The 17,415-nt window shown below is 41.9% G+C and overlaps 2 protein-coding genes across 3 annotated transcripts; both read left to right on the top strand.

Annotated features, from left to right (window-relative positions):
- Positions 1-22: 22 nt before the first annotated feature.
- Positions 23-9,644, top strand: pole2 (polymerase (DNA directed), epsilon 2). Its single transcript, XM_021574807.2, has 19 exons — positions 23-135; positions 674-774; positions 1,113-1,188; positions 1,296-1,373; positions 1,646-1,739; positions 2,373-2,447; positions 2,559-2,642; positions 2,975-3,031; positions 3,176-3,224; positions 3,329-3,401; positions 3,741-3,913; positions 4,203-4,292; positions 4,424-4,478; positions 4,674-4,733; positions 4,840-4,917; positions 6,547-6,655; positions 8,884-9,060; positions 9,223-9,290; positions 9,464-9,644. The coding sequence occupies exons 1-19, from the start codon at positions 41-43 to the stop codon at positions 9,480-9,482; spliced, it is 1,611 nt and encodes a 536-aa protein (XP_021430482.2). The 5' UTR covers positions 23-40; the 3' UTR covers positions 9,483-9,644.
- Positions 9,645-9,774: 130 nt separating this feature from the next.
- klhdc2 (kelch domain containing 2) lies at positions 9,775-16,258 on the top strand. 2 transcript variants are annotated; one of them, XM_021574805.2, is made up of 14 exons: positions 9,775-9,909; positions 10,590-10,838; positions 11,116-11,195; positions 11,311-11,428; positions 12,234-12,346; positions 12,940-13,021; positions 13,299-13,382; positions 13,504-13,584; positions 13,825-13,883; positions 14,552-14,661; positions 14,744-14,816; positions 14,980-15,067; positions 15,211-15,263; positions 15,485-16,258. In XM_021574805.2, the coding sequence occupies exons 2-14, from the start codon at positions 10,596-10,598 to the stop codon at positions 15,606-15,608; spliced, it is 1,308 nt and encodes a 435-aa protein (XP_021430480.1). In that variant the 5' UTR covers positions 9,775-9,909; positions 10,590-10,595; the 3' UTR covers positions 15,609-16,258. The 2 variants fall into 2 exon arrangements, with proteins under 2 accessions (XP_021430480.1, XP_036811076.1); XM_036955181.1 differs by having other exon boundaries at positions 9,780-9,909; positions 10,572-10,838.
- Positions 16,259-17,415: the final 1,157 nt, after the last annotated feature.

The raw sequence follows: 17,415 nt of genomic DNA, 5'->3' as shown, positions 1-17,415 counted from the left end.
GTGACGAAACATATAGGCGGAAGTTAGTATTTAGCGCCAAATGTTGATTGTTGAAGAAAGATTGAACATGGAGGTTCGCAGAGTGAAGACGAAAGTATCTGCTGGTTTCAAGATGAGGGGACTTATGCTTCGACCGTACGCTGTCATTTGTCAATCATGTTGTTCTTGACATAATATTTGGTTTACAGTAAATGTAATGGCTGTATTACTAGTTAGTAGCTAAATCTGTCTTGTTGTGTCAGTGATACCAAGAAAGAAACTAGGAGGCTAAGGTTAGCTTAGCTACAGTAAATTACATGGACAGCTAGCTAGACATTTTAGTAGTATGCTATGCATATTTAAGCAATTAATCTATAGAAACTAATGCAAATGTTGTATGTTTTTAATAGGAATGATGGGATTGATGTCTGGCAGTCAGAGGTATACTACAAAGCAGCATCAATGAGTTAGCCAGCAAACTTTGATAAACAACCAGAAATAACAATTGATTTGAAAGTTAGCTAAACATAGATATGTGTTTGGTTGTTAAGTCAATTAGACCATGCCCATTTCAAGCATATCTTAACTAAAACAGTTATTTCAGAATATTCAGACAAGTTAGCTGGCTAACTCCTTGATCCAGCTTTGTAGTATACCCCTCAGATGTGTTCGTTGTGTTGTTGTTGTCCTCCAGGGAAGCCAGCAGGTACCTAGTGGAGGTGTTGGAGTCTGTCGATGAGCTTGAACTGGATGATGTCATCGAGAGGGTCATGGATGCTGTGGAGAAGCAGCCATGTACGTCTTCTTCGATCATAACAAGCTACTAAAATGATGTACAAAACTCAAAACAGTCAGTTGTGTTGGCTATTTTTTTATGTGACCTTTTATTTAACTAGGCAAGTCAGTTAAGAACAAATTCTTATTTTCAATGACAGCCTAGGAACAGTATGTTAACTGCCTTGGTCAGAGGCAGAACGACAGATTTTTACCATGTCAGCTCGGGGATTCGATCTTGCAACCTTTCGGTTACTAGTCCAATGCTCTAACCACTAGGCTACCTGTTGCCTCAAAAAATGTATTTCAGAATATTCTATGCTTGTGAATGATGTAGCTATTCCTCTTCTCCTGGACAGTGTCCTCCAGTATGATTGAGCTGGCTGTGGTGGAGACTGCTGTGCAGGACTGCAGCCAGTCATGTGATGAAACCATGTAAGTTGAGGAAGGTGTCAGTCTCACAATAACCAATTTCATACACATTCTCTAGATAGTCATCCTCAAATTTGACTTATTCGTGTGAACTATTTAATTATTTTCAGAGATAATGTTTTCAACATAATTGGCGCTTTTGACGTGCCAAGATATATCTACAGCACAGAGAGGAAGAAGTTTGTACCGTAAGTATGAATGCATAAACCTTGACTTCCTGATGCTTTACTGTTTGTTTACTTGTTTAATTACTTGTATGTGCTGTGTACTTGATTCAGCTTTTAGCTGCCAAGTACTGGCAACATGCAAGGTAATAAAACTACTACTACTATAGGTTGACCACATCTAGTCTACATGGTTCACATGTTTTATCAGAAACACTCTAGAATAAATTATCTTTCTATTGAAACCAACATATGAAGAAACCCATCAGTGAAACCGTTGTTTGTTCTTCACCTAGCCTCAACATGACCACCCACTCTGTTCCAAGTCTCTGTGGCTCAGCCAGGGACAAGGCAGAGCTCTTTAGGGAACGCTACACACTCCTACAGCAGGTCAGTAGGCTACATTTCTTTTCCCTCTGAATCCATCATAGTTTGATGATCTTGCCATAGTTTGATGAGTTGCCTTAAAGCATCTGTACAGTGTTTCCAGACTTCTCTGACATAATATTACCTATATGTAATTACAATATGAGTGAAAAAGTTTTCCTTAAAAAAAAATGTAATTAAGAACAGTATGTTAAAAAGCATATTTTCTGTGTTGGAATGGTGTGGGGGTATAGTGGTCATTAAAAATGTTCACGAGAACAGACCGCTGATTGGCCAGCTCATCTTCCTCAGGAGGATGACATCATCATTTATGAGGAAATAGCAAGCAATTTTTTAAAGAGTCTGTTTGAGGTGCAAGTTTGAGGTGGGGTTTTTTAAGTGGTTTTTTTTCTCTCAAATTTATGCTTTGGCCACATATGAGTGTAGGAAGAGTCATCAACATTATTTGGGTATGGGTTAACAGAATATTAACTTTTAAAAATGATATTTAAAAATGTTTATTTCCTGAGACGCTGCTCTCTGTGAGGTCGTTGAAAAGAGAATGTGTTCCCAATCCACTTAAATAAATGAAAAGTTAAATCCGTGATAAATAAAGGTGTACCCTGATCCACATTGACAGTTACCCCGTTTCTGTAGCGTACACATCGGCACGAACTCTTCACCCCACCTGTAATAGGGGCAGCAGCAGAAGAAGGCAGAAACAAATTTCAGGTAATAACTCGGTCATAACCTAAAACACACTTAAACGTGTTTAATGGATTTGACATAAGCTAAGAGGATGTTCTCATGTTGACCCTGATCTTGCTCTGTTCTTGTTTTCAGCTTCAGACTGTTGAAGCACTTTTAGGTAGTACGGCTAAACTAGGAGAGGTCATTGTTTTGGGGATGGTCACACAGCTTAAAGAGGTGAGCAGCTAAAATTCATGTTAATTACTTTTAAATTGGAAAATATAGTAATATCTATAGATATACAGTGCCAGTCAAAAGTTTGGACACACCCACTCATTCCAGGGTTTTTCTTTATTTTTACTATTTTCTACATTGTAGAATATTTGTGAGGACATCAAAACTATGAAATAACACATAAGGAATCATGCAGTAAACAAAAAAGTGTTAAACAAATCTAAATATATTTGAGATTCTTCAAAGTAGCCACCTTTTGCCTTGATGACAGTTTTGCACACTCTTGGCCATCTCTCAACCAGCTTCACCTGGAATGTTTTTTTTTTTTTTTTCAGGGGAAATTCTATCTGGAAGACCCCAGTGGTACAGTACAGCTGAACCTCTCAAAGGCAATATCCTTTCACTGGTGGGGATGGTGATGGAGAGCGAATGCTACAAATGTTCTTACATAATTCAAGGGGCCAATTAAAATCTTGAATTTCGTCAATGTTGATTGTATTTCAGATCATGCATGTTTTCTTTAACCTTGTCCTCACCAGTTCCACAGTGGACTTTACACAGAGTCCTGCTTTGTTTTGGCAGAAGGTAAAATAATTTATCTTCTTCATCCACATTAATGGACATCGAAGGAGATGTACCTTATTGTGTTATGCAATGACTTAGTAGTCCGGTCCTCTTTCCCCCCATAGGCTGGTATGAGGACTCAGTCTTCCATGTCAACGCATTTGGATTCCCGCCGACTGAGCCATCATCCACCACAAGGTCAATAGATTACAATGTTGCTGACCTATCAGTGTTGTCTTCATTTAGAAATGCACATTACCTACATAATGTCTGCTCTTCTGAAAATCAGTAGGCCTACTGAGAAGGGCGAAAGTTATTTTAAATTCCAATGTATTGTTTTTAACTCTACAGTTGGCATTTAAACATATATTTTCCTTTCCCCTGTGTGTGTGTATGTGTGTATATATATATATATATATATATATATATATATATATATATATATATATATATATATATATATATATATATATATATATATATATATACAAATAAATGTAAAAAAAACAGTGGATGAGCATGTACTCTGGTTTTTAGGGCCTACTACGGTAACGTGAACTTCTTCGGTGGGCCGTCCACCACGTCGGTGAAGGCCTCAGCCAAGCTAAAGCAGCTGGAGGAAGAGAACGAGGACGCCATGTTTGTGGTGGTCTCCGACGTGTGGCTGGACAGCGTGGAGGTGCTGGAGAAGATCCACCTTATGTTCTCAGGTTCGTTCCACCCATAACGTCACTGACAGAAGAGGAGCTCGTATTTACCAGGTTACTGTAAAGCACTTTGTGACAACTGTTTATGTAAAAAGGGCTTTCTAGATACAATTGGGTTCATTGATTGACTCGAGCATTTATGCAAGTCGTATTAATGTTGACATTGATGGTTATTGTCATGCGTTTCATGTCCATCTCTGACAGATTTTGAAGTCTCCATCAGTGTGCTCAATTTCTATCTCTACTGCTTAATAGTATGGTCTGAAACAACCTTAGCATGTTTCCATTGTAGGATACGCAGCCATGCCTCCTACCTGCTTCATCTTCTGCGGCAACTTCTCCTCGGCCCCCTATGGAAAAACACAAATCAAATCACTCAAAGGTAAGAAAGATTTTGAGTAATTATTATTAAAAAAAATGTAATGCCCTGCTTGTGAAGATACACTGACCTGGCAAATGGGTTATGACAGAAGCATTAGTACACACAATTGAAGTATTTTCTCCCCCCCCCAGAGTCGTTGAAAGTTCTTGCCGATGCAATCTGTGAATATCCCAGCATCCACAACAGGTAACGTGTGAGGGAGGAAAACCACTTGGTTAACCTAAAAGTCTGATATTCCAGGAAACAATTTCAACAGTACTATATTGTTGCATCCAGGGCGACAAACTGTTTGGGAAATATTCACCATGCTGCATTGTGGGTCTTCTACGGGAAATTGTTGTGTTTACTTGTCTAACTGAATGCACCCTTTCAAAACTGCAGTAGTCGCTTCGTGTTCGTCCCCGGTCCTGAAGACCCTGGTCCGAGTACAATTCTACCCAGGTGAGAGTTGAAAAACAAGAGACCTGTTATTCCTCTGTTGTGTTGCTCATGATTTGACTGTAGTCCTCTGATGTACTGTACTTTATATAAATACTTGTGTCCTCAGGCCCCCATTGGCAGACCACATCACTGAGGAGTTCAGACAGAGGGTGCCATTCTCTGTGTTCACTACCAACCCATGCAGGTGACTGAAATATATGTATTTTTAAATGTATTTAACCTTTATTTAACTAGGCAGGTCAGTTAAGAACAAATTCTTACAATGACTCTTATTTACCATGGGCAAACCCAGACGATGCTAGGCCAATTGTGCGCCGCCTGAAGGGACTCCCAATCACGGCCGGTTGTGAATCAACTTGGAAATATAATATTTGTTGATTTATTATATTTTGAGGAATTTGTCTCTTGAGCTGTATTAAAGGGATGTCTCTTGAGCTGTATTAAAGGGATATACAGTGCATTCGGAAACTATTCAGACCCCTTGACTTTATCCACATTTTGTTACAGCCTTATTGTAAAATGGATTAAATAGTTTTTTTCCCTTATCAATATTCAAACAATGCCCCATAATGACAAAGTAAAACTGAGTTTTAGATTTTTTTGCAAATGTATATATATAAAATAAAAAAATTCGCATTTACATAAGTATTCAGACCCTTTACTCAGTGCTTTGTTGAAGCTACCCTTGGCAACGATTACAGACTTGCATGTTCTTGGGTATGACGCTAAAAGCTTGGCACACCTGTATTTGGGGAGTTTCTACCATTCTACCATTCTTCTCTAAAGATCCTCCCAAGCTCTGTTAGGTTGGAACTTGAGCATCGCTGTACAGCTATTTTCAGGTCTCTCCCTAGATGTTCGATTGGGTTCAAGTCCGGGCTCTGGCTGGGCCACAAGGACCTTCAGAGACTTTTCCCGAAGCCACTCCTGCGTTGTCTTGGTTGAGTGCTTAGGGTCGTTGTGCTGTTGGAAGGTGAACCTTCACCCCAGTCTGAGGTCCGGAGTGCTCTGGAGCAGGTTTTCATCAGGGATCTCTCTGTACTTTGCTCCGTTCATATTTCCCTCGATCCTGACTAGTCTCCCAGTCCCTGCCACTGAAAACATCCCCACAGCATGATGCTGCCACCACCATGCTTCACCGTAGGGCTGGTGCCAGGTTTCCTCCAGACCTGACACTTGGCATTCAGGCCAAAGAGTTCAATCTTGGTTTCATCAGGCCAGAGAATCTTGTTTCTCATGGTCAGAGTCCTTCAGGTGCCTTTTGGCGAATTCTTAAGTGGGCTGTCATGTGCCATTTACTGAGGAGTGGCTTCCATCTGGCCACTCTAGCCTAAAGGTCTCATTGGTGGAGTGCTGCAGAGATGGTTGTCCACCTGGAAGGTTCTCCCATCTCCGCATGTTTAAAATCAGAGAGACATAAAAATGGTATCCAGTTCATCTGACTCTGGGGAAGTGGATAAAAGTTTGGATTTTGGCAACGAAGCCCAACATTGTTGTCAAAAACATTTGGTTCCATTTGCTCATTATAACAAACAGTCAAGGCTGCTGAGGGGAGGACGGCTCATAATAATGTCTGGAACGGAGCAAATGGAATGGCATCGAACGCATTAAAACCATGTGTTTGATGTACTTAATACCATTCCAAATATTCTACCCCAGCCATTACCACAAGACCGTCCTCCACCGTTAAGGTGCCACCAACTTTCTGTGATAACAATTGGACCATTCTTTGACAGTTAGTTTTCACAGGTTTTGTCATTGCATGTAGTCTTTTAACATCTCACGACCTGTGAATCAAATGTTCCTATGTCAGAATCCAGTACTGCAGCCAGGAGATTGTTGTCATCAGAGAAGACCTGGTGAACAAGATGTGCAGAAATTGTGTCCGACTGCCTAGCAGCAACCTCGACATTCCAAACCATGTGAGTCTTAGCTTCTCAGTTATGACATACCCAACATATACTAGTACAATTACCTACAGTACCAGTCAAAGGTTTGGGTACAACTACTTATTCCAGGGATTTTCTTTATTTTTACTATTTTCTACATTGTAGAATAATAGTGAAGACATCAAAACTATGAAAGAACACATGGAATCATGTAGTAACCAAAAAAGTGTTTAACATATTTTATTTGAGATTCTTCAAAGTAGCCACCCTTTGCTTTGATGACAGCCTCGCACACTTGGCATTCTCTCAACCAGCTTCATGAGGTAGTCACCTGGAATGCATTTCAATTAACAGGTGTGTCTTGTTAATTTGTGAGATTTCTTTCCTCCTTAACTTCTTGACGCTACCCATCCCTTGAGCGGGATAATTGTCATCAGCAACCGCTGATTTGGATAGCGCCACAGTCAAATAATATGACAAAAACTATTCATGTTCATGAAATCACAAGTGAAATATTGCAAAACACACAGTCTTCACTTACGAGACTCCCAGTTACACAACAAATGTTCCTTTTGTTCCATAAAGATTATTTTTATATCCAAAATACCTCAGCTTGTTTGTCGCGTTATCTTCAGAAATCCACAGGAAAGAGAGGTCACGACAACGCAGACGAAAATTCCAAATAATATCCATAATGTCCACAGAAACATGTCAAACGTTTTTTATAATCATTCCTCAGGTTGTTTTTAAAATAGATATTCGATAATATATCAACCGGGAGTGTAGGTTTTTCAATAGGACAGGGAGAAACAATGGCTGCTTTACTCTGTTGTGCAAAACTCACTCTGAGAGCCCCCACCTATCCACTTACACAAAGTGATCTTTCTCGCTCATTTTTAAAATTAAAAGCCTGAAACTATGTCTAACGACTGTTGACACCTTCGGGAAGCCAGAGAAAAAGGAATCTGGTTGATATCCCTTTAAATGGAGGATAGGCATGCATAGGAACAGAAGGGTTTCAAAATAAGAGGCACTTCCTGATTGGATTTTCCTCAGGAATGCAATATCAGTTCTGTTATACTCACAGACAATATATTTAAAAAAAAAAAAAAATAAATAAAAAAAAGTTTAATATACATTTTTACCCCCTTTTTCTCCCCAATTTTGTGGTATCCAATTGTTAGTAGCTACTATCTTGTCTCATCGCTACAACTCCCGTACGGGCTCGGGAGAGACAAAGGTTGAAAGTCATGCGTCCTCCGATACCCAACCAAGCCGCACTGCTTCTTAACACAGCGCGCATCCAACCCGGAAGCCAGCCGCACCAATGTGTCGGAGGAAACACCATGCACCTGGCAACCTTGGTTAGCACGCACTGCGCCCGGCCCGCCACAGGAGTCGCTGGTGCGCGATGATATCCCTACCGGCCAAACCCTCCCTATCCCGGACGACGCTATGCCAATTGTGCGTCGCCCCACAGACCTCCGGGTCGCGGCCGGTTATCGACAGAGCCTGGGCGCGTACCCAGAGTCTCTGTTTGCACAGCTGGCGCTGCAGTACAGCGCCCTTCACCACTGCGCCACCCGGGAGGCTCACAGACAATATTTTGACAGTTTTGGAAACTTTAGAGTGTTTTCTTTCTAGGCTGTGTGAGGGCTATTTGACCAAGACGGAGAGTGATGGAGTGCTGCATCAGATGACCTGGCCTTCACAATCACCTGACCTCTACCCAATTGAGATGGTTTGGGATGAGTTGGACCTCAGAGTGAAGGAAAAGCAGCCAACAGGTGCTCCGCATATGTGGGAACTCCTTCAAGACTGTTGGAAAAGCATTCCCGGTGATGCTGGTTGAGAGAATGCCAAGAGTATGCAAATATGTCAAGGCAAAGGGTGGCTACTTTGAAGAATCTAAAATCTATTTAATTGAACACTTTTTTTTGTTTACTACATGATTCCATATGTGTTATTTCATAGTTTTGATGTCTTCGCCATTATTCTACAATGTAGAAAATACTAAAAATCAAGCAAAGCTCTTGAATGAGTAGATTTGTCCAAAATGTTGACTGGTACTGTACATTATATAAACATAGCTAGTTAGTTTGGCCCGTATTCACAAAGCGGATCACCCCACACACACCTAGATCAGCAGTCCTACTCTGAGGCGCTTTGCGTGAATATTTGTCTTGTAGTTGAATTTATTATTCATGGATGATAATGACATGAAAATGTCTGACAATCACCAATAAACTCTCTTTCTCCAGTTTGTGAAGACCATCTTGTCTCAGGGCCACCTGACTCCCCTGCCGCTGTATGTCAGTCCAGTGTTCTGGGCCTATGACTATGCTTTACGGGTTTACCCCGTGCCTGATGTCATCATCTTTGCGGACAAATATGACCCTTTCAACATCTCCAACACAGACTGCCTCTGCATCAACCCGGTACGTTACGCTTATTCCTAGATTTCCACCATTTTGTTTTATTATGAGACTCGGTATGAGATGTTGGTCTTGGGTTTCGAACTATATTATGATGAGATCTTATATTCTTAATTTAAGATTTTAAAAATATTTTTTATATATATTGTCATTTTGTTCTTGCAGGGCTCTTTCCCAAAAAGTGGCTTCACTTTTAAGGTATATTACCCATCCAACAGGACCGTTGAGGACAGGTGAGAAATGTTTTTTACTCTTTGTTTATGCATGCTCTACACATAATTCACTTGGTGCTAATCATTGCTTTACTGGCAGTATGGTAACTATAGTATATTGAGAGTCAACTTGGTTTTCATGTCAGTCTTCATTTCTCTTTGCTGATCTAAATATTCTTTATTTTTCCTCACAGCAAACTTCAAAGCCTCTAAAGACCATAAGGATTATTTTGGACGGGGGGAATCGGCTGTTATGGTTGTGTAAAAAAAAATGTTTTTGTAAAATATGTCTAAAAATACTTTTGCTAAATCCCCTTTTATTTTATTTGTATGTACCTTTTGTATCATGGAGAATAAAGGTTCACTGTCATTGAATTGTCATCTTTGTGCTTTTTTACTTGACTGGTTAATGTTGGATAATAAAGCAAATAGGAATTGTGTTACTATTCTGTACTTGCATAAATCAAATGATTATATTTGACCTCACAAAGATGGCGGAAATAAGAAGTTATTGGTTAATTCCGGTCAGGCATCTTGTAATTGACGACTTCAACCAGATGTCGCATAATAATCACTAAACAAAAACATAACGTTTCTCACTGAAGGCCAAAGCAGCCGTGGACCATTTAAAGCAGACTACGTAAGTGGATTTTTTGTTGTTGTTGCTGCAAGGTTGCATAGTTCCCTTTTCAAAGTTTAGGTGGCGTTACAACGCAGTTAAATTGGTTGATAGGGCGAACTGTAGTACGTTAGCTAGCTTGCAGACAGCTAAGTTTGCTAACGTTGGCTAGGTAGCTTTTGGTGTCACGTTGAGTCGGTGTAGGCAAAAAAATATGCTTACTGCAAACAAGTATTTTTGCACAAGCTACGCATTTATATTGTCTTCATGATGGCAAGCAAGCCAACATCATGACTTGTGTTTCCATGTAAACCAACAGTCAGGGCGCCAACCATCAGCCATGGTGGTACGGAAACAGTTGCCAGCTGTTGATATTAACTTACTTAGCCGGCAACAACAATTCTAGTCCTACCCTGTAACAGCTAACGCTATATATTTGACTAAAAAGAGAAGACATTTTACAATCTGAATTACTTATAAACCTCTTAGAATTCATACTGTAAAACGTATTCTCTTTTTAGTCATACTAACCCTGTTCATAACAGCCCATTGTTGGCTGAGCTACCTGCTTAGCTATATCCTATAGCTGCATGTTGGGATGAGACTTGACGTGAATGTCTGTATTGTTCCAATACCCCTCATACTCCTCTACTCTGAATCCCTGTGTATGCAAAACTATGTAGCTCTCTTCTCCCATCCAGGTGATCATGGCAGAAATGGAGGAGGACATTCCTGACCCCTTGCCTGTTGAGGAAGATGAGGAGTTGGAGAGGGATGAAGAGGAGGGAGAATTTGACTGGGTGGTGGATGAGGCTGATGAACTCGATGATGAGGATGTAGTTGTTCTGGACACAGAAGCAGAGTCCTTTGAGTTGGAGCAGCCAGCTGAGCGGAGTGGCCACATAGCAGCAGTGGATGGACACTACATGTACGTTTGGGGAGGATATAAGGTAAGCAAGTATGACAGGCATTCTGAATAGACTTTTGTTTATATGATAGTGTATCTAAATTTAATTTGGAACTATACCATTTTAATCAATGATTGAAACAATGATCAATGAGTCTTCAATCAATTATAGTTTTTATTAGAAGATTTGCTGTCAACTTTGACCTATGAATACCATTTGCCACAGTCCACTTTGCCAGATATAACACAGCCAAACTCCCAGCCAACATGTTTACAGATTATGTAATTCCATTGACTTCCCTCGTTTGTCTTGTCATTAGAATTCCCAGACCACTGGCTTCTTCGACTTATACTTGCCAAGGAATGAAATCTGGATCTACAACATGGAGACAGAACGATGGTAATGATTTTTAAATATACTTTTGTTAGTGTCTAGCGTGTCTCAAATGATATGGCTCCCTATATAGTGCCCTACTTTTGACCAGAGCCCTTATATCTACTGTCTGTATTTGCAGGAAGAAGCAGATGACTGCGGGTAACCTGCATACCTCCATGTCTGGCAGCTGTGGAGTGTGTGTGGATGGCGTCCTCTATCTGTTTGGAGGCCACCATGCCAGGGGAAACACTGACCGGGTGAGAATATACCGTGTGTGCATGTACGTGGACTCTGTTATGTCTTGTAGAATCTTGGCACCTACTAAGGTTGTGTCCAGTCCCTCCCTTTCCAGAAACTGTTATGTCTTGTAGAATCTTGGCACCTACTAAGGTTGTGTCCAGTCCCTCCCTTTCCAGAAACTGTTATGTCTTGTAGAATCTTGGCACCTACTAAGGTTGTGTCCAGTCCCTCCCTTTCCAGAAACTGTTATGTCTTGTAGAATCTTGGCACCTACTAAGGTTGTGTCCAGTCCCTCCCTTTCCAGAAACTGTTATGTCTTGTAGAATCTTGGCACCTACTAAGGTTGTGTCCAGTCCCTCCCTTTCCAGAAACTGTTATGTCTTGTAGAATCTTGGCACCTACTAAGGTTGTGTCCAGTCCCTCCCTTTCCAGAAACTGTTATGTCTTGTAGAATCTTGGCACCTACTAAGGTTGTGTCCAGTCCCTCCCTTTCCAGAAACTGTTATGTCTTGTAGAATCTTGGCACCTACTAAGGTTGTGTCCAGTCCCTCCCTTTCCAGAAACTGTTTACAAAAATATTTTATGTGCTGCATGCTAAGAACTTATGTTTTGGATAATTTTTTGGTTAAAGTTCCCACTTTCAGCATCGGATGTTACTTCACCACGGCAGGATTTATTTATTTATTTATCTACATCTCACCTCAGAAGCCTGTTTTCCAACAAACCATTTAAATGTTAATGTCCGTTACGAAACTTATGATGATGTACCTTTTTTTTTGATTTCATACCATCCCTGTCCCTGTTCTGCTCCGTGGCCTTCAGGTCTTCCGGCTCCCCCTCCGAACACCGGCCCTCTGCTGGGAGGAGATGAAGGATCTCAAGGGCCTGGCCCCGTCCTGCAAGGACAAACTAGGCTGCTGGGTCCACAAGAACAGGTGAGGTGGCCCATTGGCAGGCAGTGAGTTAGATTATAGAACCGGTGAGGTGGCCCATTGGCAGGCAGTGAGTTAGATTATAGAACAGGTGAGGTGGCCCATTGGCAGGCAGTGAGTTAGATTATAGAACCGGTGAGGTGGCCCATTGGCAGGCAGTGAGTTAGATTATAGAACCGGTGAGGTGGCCCATTGGCAGGCAGTGAGTTAGATTATAGAACAGGTGAGGTGGCCCATTGGCAGGCAGTGAGTTAGATTATAGAACCGGTGAGGTGGCCCATTGGCAGGCAGTGAGTTAGATTATAGAACCGGTGAGGTGGCCCATTGGCAGGCAGTGAGTTAGATTATAGAACCGGTGAGGTGGCCCATTGGCAGGCAGTGATTAAGATTATAGAACCGGTGAGGTGGCCCATTGGCAGGCAGTGAGTTAGATTATAGAACCGGTGAGGTGGCCCATTGGCAGGCAGTGAGTTAGATTATAGGTCTAACTCATTGCGCCATTACATATTGTTGTTGCGCCATTACATATTGCCTCTAAAGAAAGAGATGTTTATTTTGATTAATGTTTCTCAATGAACTGCTCTGTGTGTCGACAGGCTAGTATTCTTCGGGGGCTACGGCTATATGGCACAAGGAGCTCACCGAGGGACATTTGAATATGATGAAACTTCATTCATGGTATGGTCAATTAATTCTACAACTCTGCAGCTGCTTTTTAATGGCAGTATGAAAACAATGGTCTGTTTAGTCTATTAGTCTGCAGCAAAGGGACTCGTCAGTAAGGGTAAATCCTTGGTCGTGTTCATTAGGCACCCAACGGAAGAAAATGGACTGAAACGGGGAGGGACAACCTGGACTTGTCCAAAAAAGAGTTGCCAATTTTAGTGTTTTGTAGAAAAATGTTTTCTGTTGCATGGCCTAATGAACACAACCCCTCCACTGTGTGTTGTAACAGGGAGATAATCCGGGGCGGGGCTGGAACAACCACATTCACATCTTAGACTTGGAGAAGTCCACTTGGAGCCAGCCAGTCACCAAGGTAACGCCGTTCCCATAAATCTGGTCACGTTACGACTTTGTGTTGGAAGCCATTTTGTACAGCTGTCTCAGTGGGAGCCCCATTTTAACCTCTCCTTTCCCTCCCTCTCTCCTGGCGAAAGGGCAACGCCCCCTCTCCCCGGGCAGCGCATGCCTGTGCCAAGGTGGGCAACCGAGGCTACGTGTTTGGGGGGCGTTACAGGGTAAGTAGGAATGTTCTTTGAAAATAGAGTTTACTCAAGTTCCTGCTGAGTTTATGATCATGCTGTCTAATGTAAAACAATATCACTGGCCTGTAGACAGAGATTTAGGTCTTCACAATGTTAATTTATATGATTTACATATTGTTATGCCTTGTTACATCATAGATTATAAAGGATATTGTGTTCTAAATGTTTGATGCTCTTCCTCCATATGAGTAAGGCTTGACTCTTTCGCAACAGGATTACCGCCTGAACGACATGTACTACATCGACATGGACTCCTGGGAGTGGCATGAAATGTACGCTATGGCAACTTATCCAAAATGTCTTCATGCATGTTATAGCGTTATACGCATCCATTTTTTTATGGGAGGATGTTGTGTTCTTACCCATGGATGGCCCTGTGTGTTCACCATGATGGTACTAACAACTCTCAACCCTCTCTCCCTCCCCATGCTCCCCTCCACCTCTCCCGGTCCCATCTCCACCTCCACCTCTCCCGGTCCCATCTCCACCTCCACCTCTCCCGGTCCCATCTCCACCTCCACCTCTCCCGGTCCCATCTCCACCTCCACCTCTCCCGGTCCCATCTCCACCTCCACCTCTCCCGGTCCCATCTCCACCTCCACCTCTCCCGGTCCCATCTCCACCTCCACCTCTCCCGGTCCCATCTCCACCTCCACCTCTCCCGGTCCCATCTCCACCTCCACCTCTCCCGGTCCCATCTCCACCTCCACCTCTCCCGGTCCCACCTCCACCTCCACCTCTCCCGGTCCCACCTCCACCTCCACCTCTCCCGGTCCCACCTCCACCTCCACCTCTCCCGGTCCCATCTCCACCTCCACCTCTCCCGGTCCCATCTCCACCTCTACCTCTCCCGGTCCCATCTCCACCTCTACCTCTCCCGGTCCCATCTCCACCTCTACCTCTCCCGGTCCCATCTCCACCTCTCCTTGGCCTTCTGCAGGAGTGTTCCTCAGCAGGGTCCTGTGGGACGCTCATGGCACTCCTTAACTCCTGTGTCACCTGACCACATATTCCTGTTCGGAGGCTTCACAACTTCCCGAGAGACGCTCAGTGAGTGAAGAATATTTTATTTTCCTTAGGAGTCCATGGCTCGACCACAATGAATTCCTCTATCTATTTGTCATGTATACAGGTGATGCTTGGCTGTACTGTGTCAGCAAGAACGAGTGGCAGCAGTTCAAGCACAATCACACAGAGAGCCCCAGGTAATATCTCCATAGAGATCAACGAGTCTATTAAAAACTATCTTCATGACAATATCACCAAATAAGTGGTTAGGAAAAGAAGCTGCTTGTCTCACTGTGTACATTGTTTGTGTTATGAGTCAGTGGTGATTTTACGTTGATTTTGTGTGTGTGTGTGTGTCAGGCTCTGGCACACGGCCTGTTCCGGTCCTGGCGGGGAGGTGTTTGTGTTCGGTGGCTGTGCCAACAACCTGCTGTCCCATCAGCGAGCGGTGAGGACGGTTAGAACAACACTCCGTCATAAACTACTAGACCTTTCTTGGTGTCACTTGAAATTAGAACAACAAAAAAGATTGATAACCAGTTTTACTACCAAGTATAGTCTGAATATGTTCTTCCATTTCCTTTTCAACAGGCTCACAGCAAAGAGTTGCTGGTTTTCACAGTTCAACCCAAGTCACTTGTTCGGTGAGTAGAAACAGAACCCAGACAATATGGCCCATACACCGAAATACTGTTTTTCACTGCATGCATTAATGAAAACAACCCAAAGTCCAGGTCCCTGTTTCAGTCAGTTTCCTCCTGCCTAATGAACACGTCAACTCTTGATACAATACATCTTGTGGTCAACCTAAAACTTACCTTCCCATGCGAACTGGGAAGTTAAATATTGCCTGATTTTGTTTTAGGTTCTGTATGGAAGCAGCGCTGCAGCACAGAGAGTTGCTATCTGGGTCCTGGGACTGCCTGCCTAAACATCTGCTGCACACTCTCAGACAGAGGATGGGAGGCATCAACGCCCTGGGCTCATAAGAGCCATATACCACCACGTTCTTTGGGGTGGTAGGGTTGAGTGTGTATGAGATGGTTGACTGCCACGGCCGTGCTGCTAGCTGAACGAAGAGGACAGCTCACCTGATCTTGTCACCAAGTGTCATGAGGAGTGGGTCGAGAAAAACAAAAGTAAATTAGTGTAAATCATTTAGAGAAATGGAGGCTTTTGTAGGGACTAGTGTTGGCAAATCCCTTAGGCCAGTCAATCAGCAAACATGGCAACGTTATTTATCCTAATTCTGAGTGCTTACTTTTATGATGTATATATTGTATTGTATTGCATATATGTGTGGATTTGGTGTGCCTGTGTTTAAAAAAAAAAAAAAAATGTATATTTTTTTAAGTAAAAGTATCATGTATTCAATCCTGCTGGAGAGGTGGCATACCGTAGACCATGTTAGTCAGAAGAGGCTCGTGTAGCATTTTGTTTGTTTTAATCAGGTAATACCAGTTACATTGGAGCCACATTGCACTGAATTTCATTATCAAGAAGTTACTTGTTTGGTATTTTTCTTGTCTGATCTGCACAGCTTTCCCTTGACATTTTTATTATAAAATATATTGTAAAAAAAAAAAACATTTAAAATGTTTAATTTTGAATTAAGAAAATAAACCAGACAAATATGCCAGATCCGATTCTGATCTTTTACATACTCACACATTATCTTGAATGATAAATGTAAAAATCTGTGAAACAACTGAGGGAAATGTAGGCTTTTCCTGTCATCCATATATTCATTTGCATATTATCGGTCAATTGAAGGTATCAATTAAGTCAGCATCGTCTTATTAAGGGATGGGTTGACTCATTGTGTCTGGTTTTCCTTTGCGTCATGATTACTGTCCAGATGGGAAGAAATCCCATGACCAATTCATTCTATAGAGCCATTTATTATTTGGCTGCCAGCAGATTAGGTGCTGATACTTTAACATTGCCGTGGATGTTTCTAGATAAATCCATATCCTGAAACGAGCGATAAAAGGATGTGAAAACCAGAGCTCGCTTTTCACACTCATGGATGGTTAGTGATAAGTGACTAAGCAGTCATTCACATGGCCAAGGTGCTTGCTTAAATATTCCAGACTGCCAGAATAAGACCGAGGCAAATGTGTGATTTACTATATATATATATATATATATATATATATACAGTTGAAGTCGGAAGTTTACATGCAATTTAGCCAAATACATTTAAATCAGTTTTTCACAATTCCTGACATTTAATCCTAGTAAAATTCCCTGTTATAGGACAGTTAGGATCACCACTTTATTTTAATGTCAATGTCAGAATAAGAGTTGACTGATTTATTTCAGCTTTTATTTCTTTCATCACATTCCCAGTGGGTCAGAAGTTTACATACACTCAATTAGTATTTGGTAGTATTGCCCTTAAAATGGTTTAACTTGGGTCAAACGTTTCGGATAGCCTTCCACAGGCTTACCACAATAAATTGGGTGAATTTTGGCCCATTCCTCCTGACAGCTGGTGTAACTGAGTCAGGTTTGTAGGCCTCCTTGCTCACACACGCTTTTTCAGTTCTGCCCACAAATTGTATATAGGATTGAGCTCAGGGCTTTGTGATGGCCATTCCAATACCTTGACTTTGTTGTCCTTAAGCCATTTTGCCACAACTTTGGAAGTATGATTGGGGTCATTGTTCATTTGGAAGACCCATTTGTGACCAAGCTTTAACTGATGTCTTGAGATGTTGCTTCAATATATAGAAACAGGACATGTTTGTCCTCTACACATAGATGACAAATTGTGCAAGCTACTTTTATGTC

Source organism: Oncorhynchus mykiss, chromosome 19 (assembly GCF_013265735.2).
Source record: "Oncorhynchus mykiss isolate Arlee chromosome 19, USDA_OmykA_1.1, whole genome shotgun sequence".
Taxonomy (NCBI): Eukaryota; Metazoa; Chordata; class Actinopteri; order Salmoniformes; family Salmonidae; genus Oncorhynchus; species Oncorhynchus mykiss.
Note: the sequence above shows the minus strand (reverse complement) of the source record. Positions and strands in the feature narration are given on the sequence as shown.